This window comes from Panulirus ornatus, chromosome 43, assembly GCF_036320965.1.
Source record: "Panulirus ornatus isolate Po-2019 chromosome 43, ASM3632096v1, whole genome shotgun sequence".
Lineage (NCBI taxonomy): Eukaryota > Metazoa > Arthropoda > Malacostraca > Decapoda > Palinuridae > Panulirus > Panulirus ornatus.
The window spans coordinates 27,999,403-28,018,865 of NC_092266.1; the positions used below are offsets into that span (position 1 = coordinate 27,999,403).

The 19,463-nt window shown below is 46.4% G+C and overlaps 1 protein-coding gene across 1 annotated transcript; it reads right to left on the bottom strand.

Moving 5' to 3' along the window:
• Positions 1 to 467: 467 nt before the first annotated feature.
• Positions 468 to 6,842, bottom strand: LOC139762449 (uncharacterized). Its single transcript, XM_071687342.1, has 2 exons — positions 6,801 to 6,842; positions 468 to 1,391 (listed from the first exon to the last, which is right to left on the bottom strand). Exons 1-2 carry the CDS (start codon positions 6,810 to 6,812, stop codon positions 693 to 695), a joined length of 711 nt encoding a protein of 236 aa, XP_071543443.1. The 5' UTR covers positions 6,813 to 6,842; the 3' UTR covers positions 468 to 692.
• Between the last annotated feature and the right edge of the window lie 12,621 nt (positions 6,843 to 19,463).

Here is a 19,463-nt window from a genome sequence, read left to right on the forward strand (position 1 = left end):
TCTGTGGTCCTACAAGGTGCACCAAGGTTGATGGTGGATGCGTCACTTTAACCCGGGAATAAGTAATAAGTAGATACCTCTCCTCTCTCTCTCTCTCTCTCTCTCTCTCTCTCTCTCTCTCTCTCTCTCTCTCTCTCTCTCTCTCTCTCTCTCTCTATGGCACACACACACTCACATAAATACCCAAACCTAAGTGTGTGTGTGTGTGTGTGTGTGTGTGTGTGTGTGTGTGTGTGTGATTTGACATATTTATGTTGAGGCCAGGTGTGTGTATGTGTGTGTGTGTGTGTCGAAGCGAAAAAGTGCTGTGGTTGTGAGCTTGTGTAGATTTTTGTCCTTATGGGTTTAGTATTACGTCAAAGCTTTCACACTCTGTTCGAGGCGTGATCACCTTTACTGAATTATGTGATAAATGATGTTAATTCAGGAGAGGACTTTACATCTCTGGAAGGTCAAAGAAAACGAAATTAAAAATGTCATAGGAGAAGGTGTATTTCAAGAAGGGAATGTCAAACATACCAGAGTTGCAGGGCTGACTAGACATTGCACGAATGCAGGTCCCTTTTTTTTTTGCAAAAAAAATAAATATTGATATTTGTGGTCACAAGTGCAGGAGAAGAAGATGGTGAGGAGGAGTATTACTCGTGGTCACGACGCGTCTGGAGGAGGAGGAGGAGGTGGGGAAGGCATATCTAGGGTGTTTGGTATAGGCCGGAGGGAAGGTTGCCTCCGAACGCCCCGTTGCCGCCACCGCCGCTGAAGACGACCTCATCGCTGAAGTCGCCACCACCGACAAAACCACCACCACCCACACTACCCACACCACCAACAAAGCCGCCACTGCCAGCTCCACCTCCGAAGCCGGGGCCACCACCTCCGAAGCCGACGCCACCACCTCCGCCGCCCACAAGCTGGCCACCGCCGGGTGCGGCGGCGCCGAGAGCACTCTGGAGGTCGACGCCGTTGGGCAGGACGGGGTTTTCGCCGTCTCTGTAGTTGACGTAGTACACCTCCGGTTGTGTGGGTGGCGGCTGGGGAACCTGGATGACCCTCTGGCCCTGATTCGCCTCACTCTTGTGAAGGACGTACACAACACTCTTCTCCGTAGGCGGTCCCACGATGAGAGGTTCTAGTGGAGGCGCTGGCTCCGGAGCGCGAATGAACAAGAATTTAGTGATTATCTCCGGCGGTGGAATAACGGGAGGAGGGCCGACCACAGGAGGCTGCTCGGGCGCTGTGAACACGAAGACCTGCTGCGAGACTTTAGGGAGGACGCAGGTCCCGTCGATGTTGAGGACTTCTCCATTCCTGCAGCCGCCTCCTGAGGGGCCGTAGGAGTAAGGCCGAGGGCTGGAGGATTCCGCCGCGGCCACCAGCAGCGACACTAGGACCTGTGACGGGAGAGTTCAGACATTAATGATAACCCGCGTCCTACAGTGTACGAATCTCTGAATACAAAGGGCAGAATATTTTCTTCGGGTCTGTATTAGAAACAAGAAGAGAGGAAGTCAAGCATCTGTTTACATCTCCAGCTTGCTTGCCGCTGAGGTAGAAAAAGAAAATAATAGAAATGGTTGTATTACTTGAAAAGTTGTACGGAAAATTATGTACAGTTCATCTAATACTTTTTGATATTGGGTATCGACCAATAGTGACTCAAAAGTCTTAAAGTTGGAAGTAAAGGACAGTAGAACGAAGATGGACTGACCTGATTTGATTTAGTGGAAGTTGCAAAAAGCGCTGAAAACTAACATTTATTCACCGCTTTGCAGAATGAAATAGAAAATATGTACAAACCCAAGATCACATATATAGACTCATATATATATATATATATATATATATATATATATATATATATATATATATATATATATATATATATATATATATATATATATATATATTGGCTTCCTTTTCTAAAGAAAAAGTCCCGATCTATTTGCAATTAACGTTATTGTCTGAAATTCTTCAAATGTTTAGAGAAGTTAATGGCGTCTGGTAGAGCGAATGACGTCATCTATCTTTTTTTTTATCTTTAGTTGAAGTTGGGTCACGTGCAAGAGATAGTGATCTGTACCTCGGTGGCCTGAAAGACTCGCTGAGTGGCCATAAATTTGGAACAGTGACTCATGGTCAAGTGGTGTGCCCCAGGGATCACTCATGGTCAAGTGGTGTGCCCCAGGGATCACTCATCGGACCGCTCCTCGTTCTCACATATATATATATATATATATATATATATATATATATATATATATATATATATATATATATATATATATATATCAATGACACTGATACTAAGCTGTGTTGTAAGCTATCAAAATGAGGCAGACGATTCTAAGCTGAAAAAATGAATCTACTGCAACGTCTGCAGGCTGACATAGTCATACTAATTGCTTGGGCTTGTAGGTGGCAAAAAGAAGAAAAAAAGTTTCCAATGTCGATCCGTGTGACGTTTTACATACAAGCAAGCTATGGTATGCATTCTGCCGAGCTACAAAATGTAATATTCTCTGGTGACCCAAAGCCAGGCAATCAGTGCACAGAAACAGTATAAAGGATGTGTGATATCATTGGAATGATAGATAAGGCATTCAAATACAAGCCTGTGAAACTAATCCTCACTTCTCACAGTTGAATCGTTCGTCTCCGCCTTGAATGCCCTGTTCGGGTTTTGAACAACCTACTCGAAATATCAACAAAGGGTGTAATGAGAGCAGTAGAGGGCAAGCAAGAGGACTCCCAGACTGAGAAATAGATACTTTAAAATCTGGTTCGAAGACTTGAACTTAGTTCGCCTTGAGAAGAGAAGGTTAAGAAGTGAGCTAATGCAGGTACTCAAAATTATCAGACTTTGATAATCTCTATCTAGAACAAGGAAAAAAAGATGTATATATAAGCTAGGCTTGCCTGGTTTCACTCGTAGTAATGGATATAAACTCGTGGGCAAAACATTATATACTTCGACCGTGTCGGAGTGCTTTTTCTTCACCAGGATCATTAAAATATGTTTTACCAACGAGTTTTGTTGAGAGTAACACCCTATACATACCTTAGAATAGGCTTGACAGATATACTTTGACCTCTAACCAACACTGAAATGATCTTCGCTTCCTTATTTACACGTCAAGTTTGCAAATATTCCTATGCAACTCACCCGAATGTTTTCTCTACCCTTGCCTACACTAATCCCTTAAGGCTGCCAATACCAGAGCCTTCTCGAAAGGACCCAGTGGTCTCTTGATCTTTGACTTACTCTGTATTTCTATGTATACTCTGTGTATCTGATGTTATCATCATTAATAGATAATTCTAATTCATGTCTCATATTCATATTCGCCGAGCGAACATGAGGCCACGATAGTCTCCGGGCGCCACTGCTCACTCTTATCGGGTTCTGTGTCACGCTGGTCCCCAATCATCCTCGTATGATCTCCAGTATGTAATCCAATCATCCTCGTATGATCTCCAGTATGTAATCCAATCATCCTCGTATAATCTCCAGCATTGTAATCAGCCTCAACTTCACGTACCGGGTCTGGCACCTTGGATGTAACCATTTGAAGAGATTCAGACGTCACTTGATGTCATGAAGTCTATAGTTTAAACAAAACGGAGTTGGGGAACTGCAAATCGTATTTAGCACCGAAGCTGATCGAAAGTTTAGGTGGAATTGGGTGTCGACAATGCAGCTGTGACGGGGGGCTGTAGGTAACATAGTCTGACGTTCAGAATTATGGAAACTTAATGATGAGGCAGTTGGACTGAGAGAAGCTGAATCACTGCCAGAAATTGGAAATTCATCACGCGTGGACTTTGGTGAATTCAGCAGACAGGGTTCGACGTGAGAGTTTAACGAAGTTCCTCGTCAGAGCTGAACGTGAACTTCAGGAACGTGCGTTAGGTGTGAGGCGGCTTGGACGGGTTGTGTACACATTCTTTAAGTTCGACCCGCTTCGATGAGCTTTTGAACTGATGGAATGACCGTGAAGTGTAGAGGGTGGGTTGTCAGGCGGGGAGGTGGGTGCGCAGGGAGAAGGAATGGGGAAGAGAGAATGGCTCTTGACGATTAATTCAGCTGTGGCAATTAATTCAACTAATTTGATTAATTCAGGATGGCTTAGGCTTCAGGACCCACAAGGGTCCTACCCACACTTTGGGTCAAAGGAAGTGCTCAAACTTCATGATGTGAACTCGCACAAACACGCATATCCGTGAGTGTTCATGGGCTTGATGTGAACTCGCATATCCGTGAGTGTTCATGGCTCGCCCTATTTTGAACACTTGTGGACCCAAAGGGACTTTGGTGAATTCTGCCCGGGTCCGCCAGCAGCGCTTAGGAGCCGCGGGTGTATTGAGTTGCTGCGAGAACAATGCAGTTGAGCTGGAGGATGTCACAGCTCGGTCAGGGAGGTCGGTTAAAGGATGGGTAGAGAAAGAGGAGAAGGAGAGTAAGAGAGAGAGAGAGAGAGAGAGAGAGAGAGAGAGAGAGAGAGAGAGAGAGAGAGAGAGAGAGAGAGAGAGAGAGAGAGAGAGAGAGAGTCAGTAGAAAGTGGCTTAAAGCCAAGCCCTCCCGCCCCCCGACCCACTACACGTCTGAACTTTCTCCATTGTGTCTGGAGAGTTCGTGGCATTTCCATCTCCGGGATAACGTCGGAGAGACTCTTGCGGCACACGTGAGAGAGAGAGAGAGAGAGAGAGAGTCCCTGGCGGTGAGAGAGAGAGAGAGAGAGAGAGAGAGAGATAGCTCACAGACTCAAGGCACAGGAATGCCTGGATGGTTTTATTTTCAACACGGAAGTAGCCGCATTAATCGCTAGCCTCAACCACCGACCTGGTGTGTATAATCATGACTATGATTACGGGACACGACCTCAAGCACCAACCAGTTCCGTGAGGCCTCCTGCAGTGTCACGGCTGCGCTCCAATCGAGAGCAGGGGGCGGGGAATGATGCGTCCTCATCCTCCCCACTTTCTTCGAGAGAGAGAAGTTCCGCGACGGAAACTAGACTACCCACCTCTCGCCCATGAACGGGAAAACGACCTTCCCAAAGGTGACGTTCCACTTCGGGTTGCAACTACATGCACACGAAGTCTGGTAACACCATTTTAATATATATACATATATATATATATATATATATATATATATATATATATATATATATATATATATATATATATATGTGTGTGTGTGTGTGTGTGTGTGTATGGGGGTGGGTTGGGCCATTTCTTTCGTCTGTTTCCTTGCGCTACCTCGCAAACGCGGGAGACAGCGACAAAGCAAAATAATAATAAACAAAATATATATATATGTTATTGAACATGTAACTTACACATATCTGATGTAATCTGTTTACCACCGCGTCCCGAGAGTCGAACCCCGGTCCATCTGTGTGGCAGCTAGGTTAGCCCAATTACCACCTCGTCTTAAGGATGCGTGAAGCGTCAAGTGTTCATGGATTGACTACAGAGAAGAGGCTGTTTTCAGCTCACTGTGGCCTGGTGGTTAAGCTATCTGGCTGCCACATAGGTGGACCAGGGTTCGATTCTTGGGGTGTAATGGTAAATAGCTCGCATAAATAGATGAATAAATAGGTAGATAAATGAATAAATGAATATAGTTGTATATCCTTCGTGTCTCAGATGACTCAGAAGGAGGGAGCAAAGGCTGGCAATCCTTGCCTCTTGTATTATCACTTTCTGAAATCAAGAATGGAAGTGGGCCAGCGAGGATTTTTCCACGAACTCTCAGTCAACTGCTTTTTACCCTGACTTTGCTCAGACGGCAAAAACAATTGTGACGTGGCTGATAAGTTGATGTTTGCTGATGATGCCATTACAAACATATCGTGACGTGTTTGTATCTACGTTGCAAGATGACTGACCCTAAACCATTGTTGTTACCGAGTGCTGGTAGGGGTCATGGTAGGTTGTCTGGTGTCGCAGATACCAGTCAGTCAGTCAGTCAGTCAGTCAGGTCAGGGTGTTAGGAGTGGAGAGTCAGTAAGTCTGTCAGTCAGAGTGTTGGGTGTGACTCGTCAGTCACTCAATCAGGGTGCTGGGAGTAACCTTCCGGTTAGTCAGTCAGTCAGTCAGTCAGTCAGGGCGTTGAGAGTGACCAGTCCGTCAGTCAGGGTGCTGGAGGTGACCAGCCAAGTCAGTCAGGGCGCTGGAAGTGACCAGTCAGTCAGTCACTCAGTCACTCAGGGCGTTGAAAGTCACTAATTAGTCAGTCAATTAGCCAGGGCGTTGGAAGTGACCAATCAGTCAGTCAATCAACCAGGGCACTGGAAGTGACCAATCAGTTTGTCACTCAGTCACTCAGGGCACTGAAGGTCACCAGTTAGTCAATCAGTCAGTCAGGGCGTTGGAAGTGACCAGATAAGTCAGTCACTCGAGGCGCTGAAGGTCACTAATTAGTCAGTCCAAGTCGGCCGGATACACACAGACACACAGAGGCGTCTGATCCACGCGGCCGCCGCCGCTCCCCCTCCGCCACACAGTGAGACGACCTTTGATCAAGTGTTTCCGTACTTATCATGGCCACAGCTTCGTTGTCTGAGACTTGCACTTATGTCAACTGAATATCACTGTTCCCGTAGTAGTAGCAGCAGCGGTAGCCCTTGGTGGATTGCAGTGGCTGATGGATTATTAAGTGGGATGATAATTATTACTGGTCGATTTATGGACAATCAGGGGGCCGTGGCCATGACAAGATCGAGACACTACAGGAGGAGAGGAAGGAGGGTGTCTAGAGGGGTGGGTGAGGTGGATTAGGGGTCGACACTCACCACAAGCTTCATGCTGAGAGACGATGTGATCTTACAAGTCGTTGTTCGCCTTATATACCTCAACTCTCTCTCTTCGCTCAAGTTTTTTTTCCATCCTCCACCAGCCAGGTGTTGGCCCCTCCCTCGGGATCGCCACGCCCACTTGGTACCAACCAGTTCTGCCCCCCCCCCCCCCCCTTCCCCCAAACCCTAACCACACCACACCACCACCCCCACCTTGCTCTAGCCAACCTCAACCCAAGGCACATACCTCCCATCGACGGAGACCCTTCCTCGTCCATAGCCAGTGTGTCTCATCCTTGCTCTCGCTCTCTCTCGCTCTCCCTTTTCGGGGACCAGACCTCCTTGTTCCATTCCTTCTCCAACTAGACCAACATTCTGAGTACATATGGAAGGGCTGTGCTCTTATAGGTCGTGGATAACGGTACTGTGTCCGTATTATGTGACGATATTTACTTACGTAACACGAGCATGTTGGGGAGGCCATGGGAGCCGGCACTGGGGAGGAACACCGGGCGACAGCGACGCTGCTGAAGGGTCGTTGAGGATGGCTCGGGACTGGTGGAAGGCGACACTGGCATGTATGTATGTGTCTCATGGCATAGGTGAAGCTAAGGCAGTGGGCGGTAATGTTAGACGATGCTGTAGTGGTGGTGTCATCCGTGTGGAGCCAGTGTTGTGGATGTGGCGCTCGGAGGGCCATAGCATCATGTGTGTGACACTTGTCATGTAGTGTAGGGGAGGGATGGGACCACAGCTTCATGTCGTATGACGCTGTCATGTTATGACGTAGGGTGGCACTGTCAGGTCGTGAGGAGTGGCACTGTGTGGTCATGGTTGGGATGCAGTCAGGTCATGAGGAGTGGCACTGTGTGGTCATGTCAGGTACACTTCCAGAGCATGATGTAGTGAGTTAGGCTGTAGTGTCAGGTCGTATGGCACTCTGATGGTGGCACGATCGCTGGCTCTACAAGGACATGGAGGAGGGGGGCTGGCTGGCTGGCACCTCCATCCCACGGCGAGGTAGAACACTGTTGCCAGGGACGGTGGCACTGCGTTGACGTTACAGTGGCAGACTTGGGGTCATCAGTAGGAAACGTTGCTTCAGTAGAGTCGGAAGTCTCCACTCAATGATGATGGTAATGGACGGTATTCAGTAACAACAGGAGGGGGTACTGTGTGTGTGTGTGTGTGTCTGTCTGTCTGTCTCTCTGTCTGTGTATGTTGTCCGGACCAAAATCTGTCGAGACCTTGTCTTGTGCATGATATATGACGATTTTCAATAAGCCTTTCATGAGACCACATTAATTCATTTTCTTTCATGTATTTTCGATATTTGACCCCCTGAGCACGATAGTGCAGCCTGTGGGTACCATAGTCTCTGGCCTTTGACCTAACTCCTAAGGGTGAGGTCAGAGAGCAGTCTATCATACCCAAGGGTCGTACTGCTGTGTTTGGATATCGTACCGTCGTGCTCATGGGTCGTACTGTTGTTCTCAAGGATCTTACGTTTTCTCAAGGGTCTTACCATTGTTCTCACGGATCGTACGTTGTTCTCAATAGTCGTACCGTTGTTGTCAAGGGTGTACGTTGTTCTCAAGTGTCGCACCTTTGCTCTCAAAGGTCGTACCGTCGTGCTCAAGGGTTGACATACCGTCGTGCTCATGGGTCGACGTACTGTCGTGCTGAAGGGTCGTACCGTCGTCCTCAAGGGTCGTACCGATCGTATATTGTCGACATTGAAGTGAGCAGGTTCCATACATCCTGGCACCCTGGTCTGAGGCAGCCTCGCGTATCCGACCGACTCTGTGGTCGTTCATGTATCTGGTCGAATCTCGGTGCTCTCATGTATCCGGTCGAATCTCGGTGCACTCATGTATCTATATGGTCGACTTTCGGTACACTCATGTATCTGGTCGAATCTAGGTGCACTCCTGTGCCTGGTCGAATCTCAGGGCACTCACGTGTCTGGTCGAATCTCGGTACACCCATGTATCCAGGTGCTCCTCGTTGCACCCGCGTATCCGGCCGACCCTCGTGCACTTCTGCATCTGGCCGATTTTCCGGCCGCATGTTTATCCGACTGCCTCCAGGTGGAGCCGGTATAGCCCGGATAGTGGCAACAAATCCGGCTTCTGTTGGGGGAAACTGCCCGCCGGCTCCTACCCCACATGCCCTCTCCTCCCTCTCGTACTAGTTCAACCCGCCAGCAGGTCACTGGTGCCTGTGTTTATCTGTCTGTCTCTCTGTCTGTCTCTGTGTGTGTGCCTATGTGTGTGTGTGTGTGTGTGTGTGTGTGTGTGTCTGTCTGTGTGTCTGTGCCTATGTCATATATGTATTACGAATTTTACACACACACACGCACACACACACACACACACACGCACATACCATCCTAAGCCAGGTACCCATCTATCTGCCAGCCTCGACTGGAGGATGAATACCTTGGGTTGGCAATGGGCCGACTGCCACGCCTAAAACTCGAACGCCTGCGGGGTCATGTGTGAAGTACTGTTAGCGTTATCAGCGACGCCCAACTTAAGTTACTGAATGCTCTCTGCATGTCCTTAGTCATCTTATTCCATTCCCCCCAATGTTCTTATACTATGAAAATACCTCTTCATATCTTTTTTGTGATGAATTTCTCGTTTGTTTCATACTGTGTCGTATGGTTGCTTTATCCCTACATCTCTCGAAGGGCTTATCACTGTCTACGTCATCAGTTTGGTTTAAAAACGTGAAGTCCATGATCAGGTCGTCCCCTTACCCTTCTATCTACCAAGCTGGGGAAAGTTGAGAACTCAAGCCTTTCCCTGCAGCTCGACTGTCTTAATTCTGATATCATCTTTCTTGGTTTTCTTTTTGACCTTCTCTGTGAGCTGTTTTTGCTTCTTTAGGTACGGTGACCAGACTTGAATTGCGTATTCTAGGTTTGGCCTTCTGTATAATGTGATAAGCTTACTGGATCTTGCTTTGTCCATGACCCTGAATGCAATTCTAGCGTCTGTTTACCAGACACTTGGTCTCCAACTTCATTAACTTTACATTTACTCGGGTTAAACTTCGTCTGACCAACTTTGGAGTTTGTCAGGGTCCCCTTGTAAGTCAATGCAGTTTTCTGTTTCCCACCATAACCTCTGCATCGTCTGCAAATATATATTCCAATAAGAATCAATACCTTTTGGCAAATCTTTCACATGAATCTAGGTACAAGCCAACCACTTAGTCTTCCCTTTTGTCATAGACAGAGCTCACTTTCCAGTAGATATCTAAAAAGATTAATTTCCTCATATATCCTTCCGTCTTCCTCTACGCTTCATCCCTCCGATTCCCTCAGCCTGACTTAACTCAAATGAATTTAAGGATAAGTTTTCAATTCTCTCCAACCTTGTATACAGTATAGTTTTCAAAGTTTCATTTCTTATCCTGGTTTATATACTTGTTCTTTGTCCACTCATACCTTGCAAATGCTGGAGTGTTGGATTGATTTACTTTTTGATATCTACCATTAAACCATCTTTTCCTCTTTTTTTTACCATTTTCTCAGTACTTGAGGCTAGAGGTACTCGAATTCCTACGCCTTCATTTTGAATTCCACAGACCTTCTCAAAGAACAGCCTTAGTTCCTAGTCCCTGAACTTCATTTCCCAGTCCACGTTATAATTGAAATTATTGTGGTTTGTGCTGTTTCCACCATTATATCTCCTCTGTTGTAAGTATCTCGCTTCTGGTCTTTTGATAGATTCACTGTCCATGCTGGTACAAGTGAAGATAAATTCTAGCAATGATGAGGTATCAGTCCCGTTCATCCTAATTTGCTCACTGACATATCTTTTTGGGACACATTTTCAAAACTTGACTCTCTTTGATACCCTGTCAACATGAGAATCCATATATCCCGAGTCTGACGCTAGAAATGAAGTTTCCATAATCAGAGCTTTTATCATATCTGGGAAATTAGTGTGTTACTGCTTCATGTACCATCCTGATTGTTCCTTTATTGTTATCTCTCTGTGTTTGTTCTTGATCACTGGAGTTCCGTGATGGTTCTTATGTGATATCAACACAACCTATCCACAGCCACTGCTACTGCCACTCTACCTTTCCACTTAGCATGTATTGTGTGAGTGGATTATCTTCCACCATTTCTTGAAAGTTGAGGCTATCTATAGTTATCAAGAAGACCATTATTCTCCCTTATTTATTACCTTCTATTTCCATTCTTACTCTCATGTAACCTTTTGACGGAGGAGTTGAGACCTCATCTCTTTAGCAAGCTTTAATTTCCATTCATGACTGTAGCATATCAAGTGTACTTTCTCAGATACGATTCTTGAATTCCATATCATTATAGCATTAACTGTTAATCCATCGACATTTTATCTTTCAATCCGACGTTGCTTAATCTCATAACACTCCTGCAGTGTTGGCGTGGCTGCTCCTTCCTCGCTTGCCTCATTTGGCATTTCCATAAGTTTTATCTTATGTTTTCCGTCTGTATTGTTTCTTCTTTTTTCCACTTCGCTTCTTTTGGTCTAATGACATTTGTCGAGGGCCTTGCTAAACTCCACCGTGTTTCTGAGTTTCCCAGTTTCCTAAGTACCTCCTGGCTAAAGGACTCCGAGACAAATGCAACCATAATTGATCCTCTGGATTCATATCACAAGTTCTCCTAAGATACATTTTGCCACCGAAATGCAGTTCTATAGCCTCCTGCATTGTCTTGATAAACATTTCTCCTTCCTTTTTCCCATTTCTCCTTCCTTTCCTTATCCGGTATGTAATCTTGTTCCAAAATTAGTATAATTAGTGATATACGTCTGTCTTGTCCCTACTTTAATGATCTTTCTAATTTTGTTGCCATCCATTTATGGTTGAACAGTTAGCCTTCCATGAGTCTGACTTTCTCTAAGATCTCTCCTCCAGCTAACAGGCACTGATCCTGCAGGACCTGTACTTTTCTAACTTAAGTCATCAGCCAGGCCATATACTTCCTTGACTGCCCTATGCCTTACGATATCATTTTTTTCCCCTACAGTGTTGCTTGATTTCTTACTTACTTCTGCTTGTGTGACCTGTGGTCCGTAACTCACAGGGTCAGTCTTAATGCTAAGACCATAGCCTACTCCACTTTCCTGTCGTGGTCCGTGACTCACAGGGTCAGTCTTAATGCTAAGACCATTGCCTACTCCACATTCCTGTCGTGGTCCGTGACTCACAGGGTCAGTCTTAATGCTAAGACCATTGCCTACTCCACTTTCCTGTCGTGGTCCGTGACTCACAGGGTCAGTCATAATGCTAAGACCATTGCCTACTCCACTTTCCTGTCCACTCTTGTCTCTGTAGGTGCTCTAGTCCTTTCCTGTAGCTGAACCACCTCTGGGACATCTCGAGAAAAAAACATCCTACGTTTATTTTCTTTTTATTATATGTACCTCCTGAATACCCTCCATTAGATACACATATGAAGCGTGTTAAGTGACGACTTTCTTTGGCGTAAATGATTAATACATAGGATCATCTTTTATGGTAAATTCAGCTGGAAAATTAATGGAAGGGAATGACTGAAATCTCCTACAGTACTGTGGTTAAAAAGACATCATGATTATTGAACCAGGAATTAGATGGGTGAATTGAAGCGATGTGATTGTGGGGTCGGTTGAGTTCTGTCGCGCCAGAGCGTCTTAGACATGGGTTCCTTGACCCTAACCAGGGGGATCTTTAGATTAGCAAGTACTGTGAGTCAGTACACCCATGTCCTTGTCCTAGATACATATAACACCTCAAGTACTGTGAGTCAGTACACCCAGGTCCTTGTCCTGGGTACATATACCATCTCAAGCACCGTGAGTCAGCACACCCAGGTCCTTGCCCTGGTTACATATACCATCTCAAGCACCGTGAGCCATTACTCCCAGGTCCTTGCCCTGGTTACCGCTACCTCAAGCACTGTGAGTCAGCCAGCAAAGGTTCTTGCCTTCGGTTGCTTCTACCACCTCAAGCACGGTGTGAATCAGTGCACCACCCGCGTCTTAGGTCTTTTGCCCTGGGTACCTGTGCCACCTCAAGTACCATGAGCGCCCGTACATCCTAGCTATATATAACACCTCAAATACTGCAGTTCTTTGCCGTGGGTAGCTGTACCACGTCAAGGGCCGTGAGCCAGTACAAGTAGGGTCCTTGCCCTGCGGCGTCTTGGACTCCCTCACCCCCTTCAATCGCCCCGGGGTCAGAACGCTGAAGAAGTACTCGTTCTCTCGCTATCATGCAAGAACTTTACTTTCCAAAACTCTGGTGTTATTTCACTGCCGATGCAGCGCAGGTTCAATTGGTTGCGTGCCAGTAACATTTCCAGGTTCAGAGTTCATGTTGATATGTACATTCTCAAGGTTTTTACAAAAAAGAGGGAGCAAAAAAGAGAGAGAGAAAAAAAAATACTCACATATCGCTGCGTTTATGCAGATTGCTTAACTTGTGAGATACAATTTCTCTCTTTCACTCAGACCTACTTAGAAATAGGAGGGATGGTCCATAATGGTGGCCACACACATACAAAAAAACACGGTCTTAGAACACTTGCAAGATCATGGACATCTTGTGCCAACACCACCTGTCTTGCAAGATAACCACAGATAGAAAAAACAAAAAAGATAATGAGTCATTTTTGGTTAAACTGGTTAATACTGAATTGCTGTCAGTTGCCATCATAGTCCACAAATGAAGCAATAACCATAGACACACAGTAACATGGGTTGACTGTCACCAGACTTTAGAATAGGCACCTTACATTGCAAGAGCTAGGCTTTGGTTATGGCAACATGTAGAGGAGGCCTCAGACAGCAACTAGCTGTGGTCATTCAAAGATGCATGATAATATAGCAATCTGTTGATGGAAAAACAGTATAGATAATGATAATAATCATGATAATAATAATAATAATGATAATGATTATAACAACATTGATCATAATGTGATTTGTGAAAAGGTTTAGTACAGTGTGTATCCAAGGATGAAGAATTTTCTTCTGTTTCAAAATTTAGTCATGATGGACACCTCTGCTGTGGTTCTCAAAGGTAGTACCGTCGTGTTTAAGGGTCGTACCATCGTCTTTAAGGGTCGCACGGTCGTGTTTATGGGTCGTACCGTTCTGCTCAATGCTATTTCTGTCGTGCTCACGGTTTCACACCGTTTTATCCAAGGGTCGTACCATCATGCTCAAGGGTCGTATCATCATGCTCAAGGGTCGTACCATCATGCTCATGGGTCGTACCATCATGCTCAAGGGTCGTACCATCATGTTCAAGGGTCGCACCATCATGCTCAAGGGTCGTACCATCATGCTCAAGGGTCGTACCCTTCTGCTCAAGGGACGTGTAACTACAGTGTACATAGTTATGCATTGATGTATCTTTTACTACGAACGTGCGCTTAGTATATCCAAATATCCGATGCACTACACAACACGCAAAGCTTTTATTTATCATTTTTTTTTTTTTTTCATGGGGGAGATAAACTTTAAACCAGAGAGTGACTCGATTCTTTTGAGATTTCTTATTGGTATTGAAATTAAGAAAAAAAAAATGGAGATGAAAAAGAATATGTTACTAGACTGTATGCCGAAATGTGCGTGCTCACGTCCCGACGCTGGCTGACGGGAGTGTAACTTTCCCAATTTCAACGTTTTTTTTTTTTTTCTTTTTTTGTCTCGCTCGTGTCTTTTGCTGCTTCCGGCTTACCCCGCATCGTAGATGGGATTGGGTTACAGATCCTGGTGAGGCCAGTGGTCTGTGTGTGTGTGTGTGTGTGTGTGTGTGTGTGTGAGTGTGTGTGTTGCTTCTCCTCCTCATTTATCTCTTGCTTTCTCTCACGTCCTCAAGCTCCTCCTCTTCTTGCTTCCTTCCTTCCTTCCTTCCTTCCTTTTCTGTGTGAGACTTTCACGTTTGGCTCATCTTCGCCCGTCATTTCCCTCCTCATCCTCCTTCTTTATCTCTTCACCTTCTCCTCCTTCTCCATATCACCTTCATGTTCCACCTGACTCTCCACTTGACCTCACATCTCTCTTATCATGTTCCACCTGACTCTCCACTTGACCTCACACCTCTCTTATCATTTTAATCTCCAGAGTTAGAACTTGGAATATGATGTCGCGCCGCCCTCCCCTTGCTCGTAGATCGTCGGAAGACATCTCCTTTAGGTCCAGATAACGGTGGCGAAAGATAAGGGTAAGGTCCTAAGCCAGGGTTATAGTGATAAGTTCCCTAGTAAGGGCTGGTAATGAACTCCAAGGAGAAGGCCAGACGTAAAGTCCTAGGCAAAGGGATACTGGGATTTTTCTGAACTTGTAGCCCCAACCTTAGCTATACAGACTGGCATCTTCACCCTCGTACTTTACTGTGGGGGTTTAAGTCCTCTATATATCTGTCTCATCAGATCACTCACCATCTGTCCCACATCCTGTGTCAAAATAACACCTCCTCAGTCTTCGCTATGTCCCAGCGCATAGCTGGCGATCCTTTACTACAGCGCTCCCCATCCCTTCAGCATTCATTCTTTTTATTACACGCACACACGTGAGGATTACAGACTACTGCGCCTCTGCCACCACCACACGTAGGAGTTACATCTTCCTGGGAAAAATTTCTCTCTTCCATAACCTTCTTTCTTCGTCTCTTTACCTCCCCGATCATACACACATCCACCTGACGCCTCACTCAGACGTATGACTGAAAGGGTATCCAGCACTCATTGTATTTCCTCTATACACTGCTTTATGTAATGTGAAAAGCAAAGGTTCGTATGATAATGAATTTGATTAGGAAAACTGATGAAAAAAAATGTTTACCTCCTAAACCAACCCCTCCACCCACCCCCCATTTTCTTTCGAGGTTTCATTAATGGAATTTTTATTTACTGAATCTTGTCGTACTTTATTTATAACTCCATACATCAGCAGAACACATGCGAAGCTTTCCTAGCCCTTAGATATGTGTGGGGTAGCTCACCTTGCTCAAGCGAATAGAACTGATGTAGATGTGATATAGCTACTCACACACACACAAAAAAAGATATATATATATATATATATATATATATATATATATAGAAAAAATTATGTTACTTTTACAATCCAAATGATTTTGGGGAATCAGACCTTTTGATGTTGAATGTGTGGGATTTTCAAGTTAAGAGTGGAAGAAGTGGTTATGCTCAACATATTATCTTATTTCTTTTTTTTTTCTGTTCCTGCAAGGGTGACTTGTGGTATTTTGAATGCTGGGGAACATGTGACATTTAGTGAGAGGGATGTAGGTCGAAATTATGCTTTAGCACGTATTGAATATTAGGAGACTACTGCCCCCTATTACTGAAATGATGATGATGATGCTCAGTTCTTAAATCAAGTGAGGTGATAAGGTTAGAGCAATTGGGAGGACGAGTTTCAGAATTACGAGAGAGAGGGAGGGAGATGAAGCGGAAAAAAAAAGAAAATAGAGCAAAAGTGATAACAACAAGAGAGAGGGTGAACAGGGTTGATGGTTGAGGAAAACATTTATGGAGAGAAAATGGAGAACAGACGTGAGGACAAAACTCACAGGACTGCCACTGATGATACAGTGTGAGGAGAAGGTCTCCTGGTCAGCGAATGAGGGATGATGGAGAGGCTGGAGAGGAATGGATCCGACGGAGGGGAAATGGCTTGGCCGGAGAGGAATGGATTAAGAGGAGAGGAAAGGATTATAAGCCGGAGAAGAATGGATTAAGAGGAGAGGAATGGATTAGACGTAGAGGAAGCAGTGAATAAGAGGACAAAGTTAAACAAAAATATATGCCAGAGGAAAAGAACATTTTGATGCGACCTCGCCTTCAACTGACGGTGGCAGAGCCTCGCCGGTGGTGACTTACCACACGTGCTGTTAACCCCCAGCAGGCCAGGCAGCAGTCACTGCTCCCAGCAGGCCAGGCAGCAGTCACTGCTCCCAGCAGGCCAGGCAGCAGTCAGTGATCCCAGCAGGACAGGCGTCAGTCACTGCTCCCAGAAGGCCAGGCAGCAGTCAGTGCTCCCAGCAGGCCAGGCGTCAGTCACTGCTCCCAGCAGGCCAGGCGTCAGTCACTGCTCCCAGCAGGCCAGGCGTCAGTCACTGCTCCCAGCAGGCCAGGCGTCAGTCACTGCTTCCAGCAGGCTAGGCGTCAGTCACTGCTCCCAGCAGGCCAGGCGTCAGTCACTATTGCCTGTAGTTAGGTCTATCATTGTCTTTCCTCGGGTGGCATACCTCTTTTCTTCCCCCTCACCTTGCTCCAGACTTAAAACCTAAAGGTCACTTATTATCAGATACGGTTAATTTGAAAAGCATCGTTGTGTGCCTTATTTAAAGTGTAATTTGTGACCCGTGCCCCTGATGATCCGTTTGTGACCCGTGCCCCTTGTGGTCTGGTTGTGACCCGTGCCCCCGATGATCTGGTTGTGACCCGTGCCCCCGATGATCTGGTTGTGACCCGTGCCCCTGATGATCTGGTTGTGACCCGTGCCCCTGATGGTCTGGTTGTGACCCGTGCCCCTTGTGGTCTGGTTGCGACCCGTGCCCCCGATGATCTGGTTGTGACCCGTGCCCCCGATGATCTGGTTGTGACCCGTGGCCCTTGTGGTCTGGTTGCGACCCGTGCCCCCGATGATCTGGTTGTGACCCCGTGCCCCTTGTGGTCTGGTTTCGACCCGTGCCTTTAATGATCTACTCTGGGACCATAATAGACCCGAGGAGGGGAGAGGGGAACGTAGACACAAGCCTCATGACACTCTGGAGTCACGTCCACCTCCCTCGACAGATGCAGACGCGCTCGGCGGCGTCCCAACTCCCTCCCTCCCGCCGAGCTCGCCCGCCCGCCCTCCGCGGCGGCGGCTGACGGAGGAGGTGACCCATTATTTTTTCCCTCTCTCGTCGGCCAGTCGCTCAAATTCGTCTTTCATGTGAGTGTGTGTGTGTGTGTGTGTGTGTGTGTGTGTGTGGGGTACGTCGCACGACGAGGGTGCGCCAGATAGGATGTTGGCTGGCCTAGTGACCGTTGTTCTCCTCCAGAGCCGTGGTTCAGACCAGTGAACTTTGATCTCCATTGGTTGTTTACTTTTTCAGCCGCGCTATTCCCGATGGAGCTGTTTTCGCCATGTTTCTTTCGTCAGGTCGTGGAGCAGGTTAACTGACAGTCCTCTTTTTTTTTTTTCTTAGTGTCAGTCAACCCCGGTTTGTATTTCTATCAAATGGTCTCTCTCTCTCTTTTTTCTCTTTTTCTACTCTTTCGTCACCCATCATGACACATGGCGCTGCTGGCGAAGCCACGAGACTCGGGAGGTTATGCCAGTACTTTGTGTCTACCTCACCGAGCGTTTTAGGGACGTGGGTGGGTAACACACCTCTGCACTGCGGTCGGGTGTGGGTGGTAGGTAGCACAGTGGACGGAAACCTGCGGTGGGATGAGTGGCGGCAAATGGGGGAAGAACCTCTGTGCAACGGTGGGGGTGGCAGTTGGTGGGCGGCACACACACACACACACACACACACACACACACACACACACACACACACACAGCAGCAGCAGCAGCAGCAGCAGGAGACATTGACACCCAAGACAAGTTTTCATCTTTTCGACACTACACAGACGGTCCACAGCCACAGCAGACGTATAGTACAAGTCTGGGGAGAAGGGAGAACCAGTGGCTCTCCTGAATGCAGTATGTCCTCAACTGTAGCCAATTGGGAAGGAAGAAGAGAGAAAAGAATTGGGGTATAAGGCTAACGAAGGATTCGCACTTTCATTTCTTTCGAAACTAAGTAACAGAGAGAAAATGTAATTACTTGAGGATAATCCACTCAAAGAAAAATGTAATTGAAAGATAAAAAGGAAACGAGACATGGAAGAATAGTGTGAATGAGGGCAAAATGTTCATTGCTATACAGCTAGGTAAATATAATGATTACATTACTCATTCTCGGTACAGTCAGGTCGTAAATTACTTTTTTACACCCCCTTTCCCCCCTCACATCCTGGACGCTACCTCCCCTGTGGTCTGGATATGTTTGGTGAATGCAACGTCACTGCGCTACGGCAAGTGACAGGAATAGTGCCCCACACACACAGTGACGGCCCCACGTATTGCAATATTGCAAGTGACAGGAATAGTGCCACACACCGGTGGTCACACGTATTGCATTATGGCAAGTGATGGTAACAATGCCACTTGTGACTCCACGTATTGCAGTATTGCAAGTGATGAGAAAAGTGACACTTGTGACTCCACGTATTGCAGTATTGCAAGCGATGGGAATAGTGCCACTTGTGACTCTACGTATTGCAGTATTGCAAGCGATGGGAATAGTGCCGCTTGTGACTCCACGTATTGCAGTATTGCAAGCGATGGTAACAGTGCCACTTGTGACTCCACGTATTGCAGTATTGCAAGTGATGAGAAAAGTGACACTTGTGACTCCACGTATTGCAGTATTGCAAGCGATGGGAATAGTGCCACTTGTGACTCCACGTATTGCAGTATTGCAAGTGATGGGAACAGTACCACTTGTGACTCCACGTATTGCAGTATTGCAAGCGATGGGAACAGTGCCACTTGTGACTCTACGTATTGCAATATTGCAAGTGATGGGAACAGTGCCACT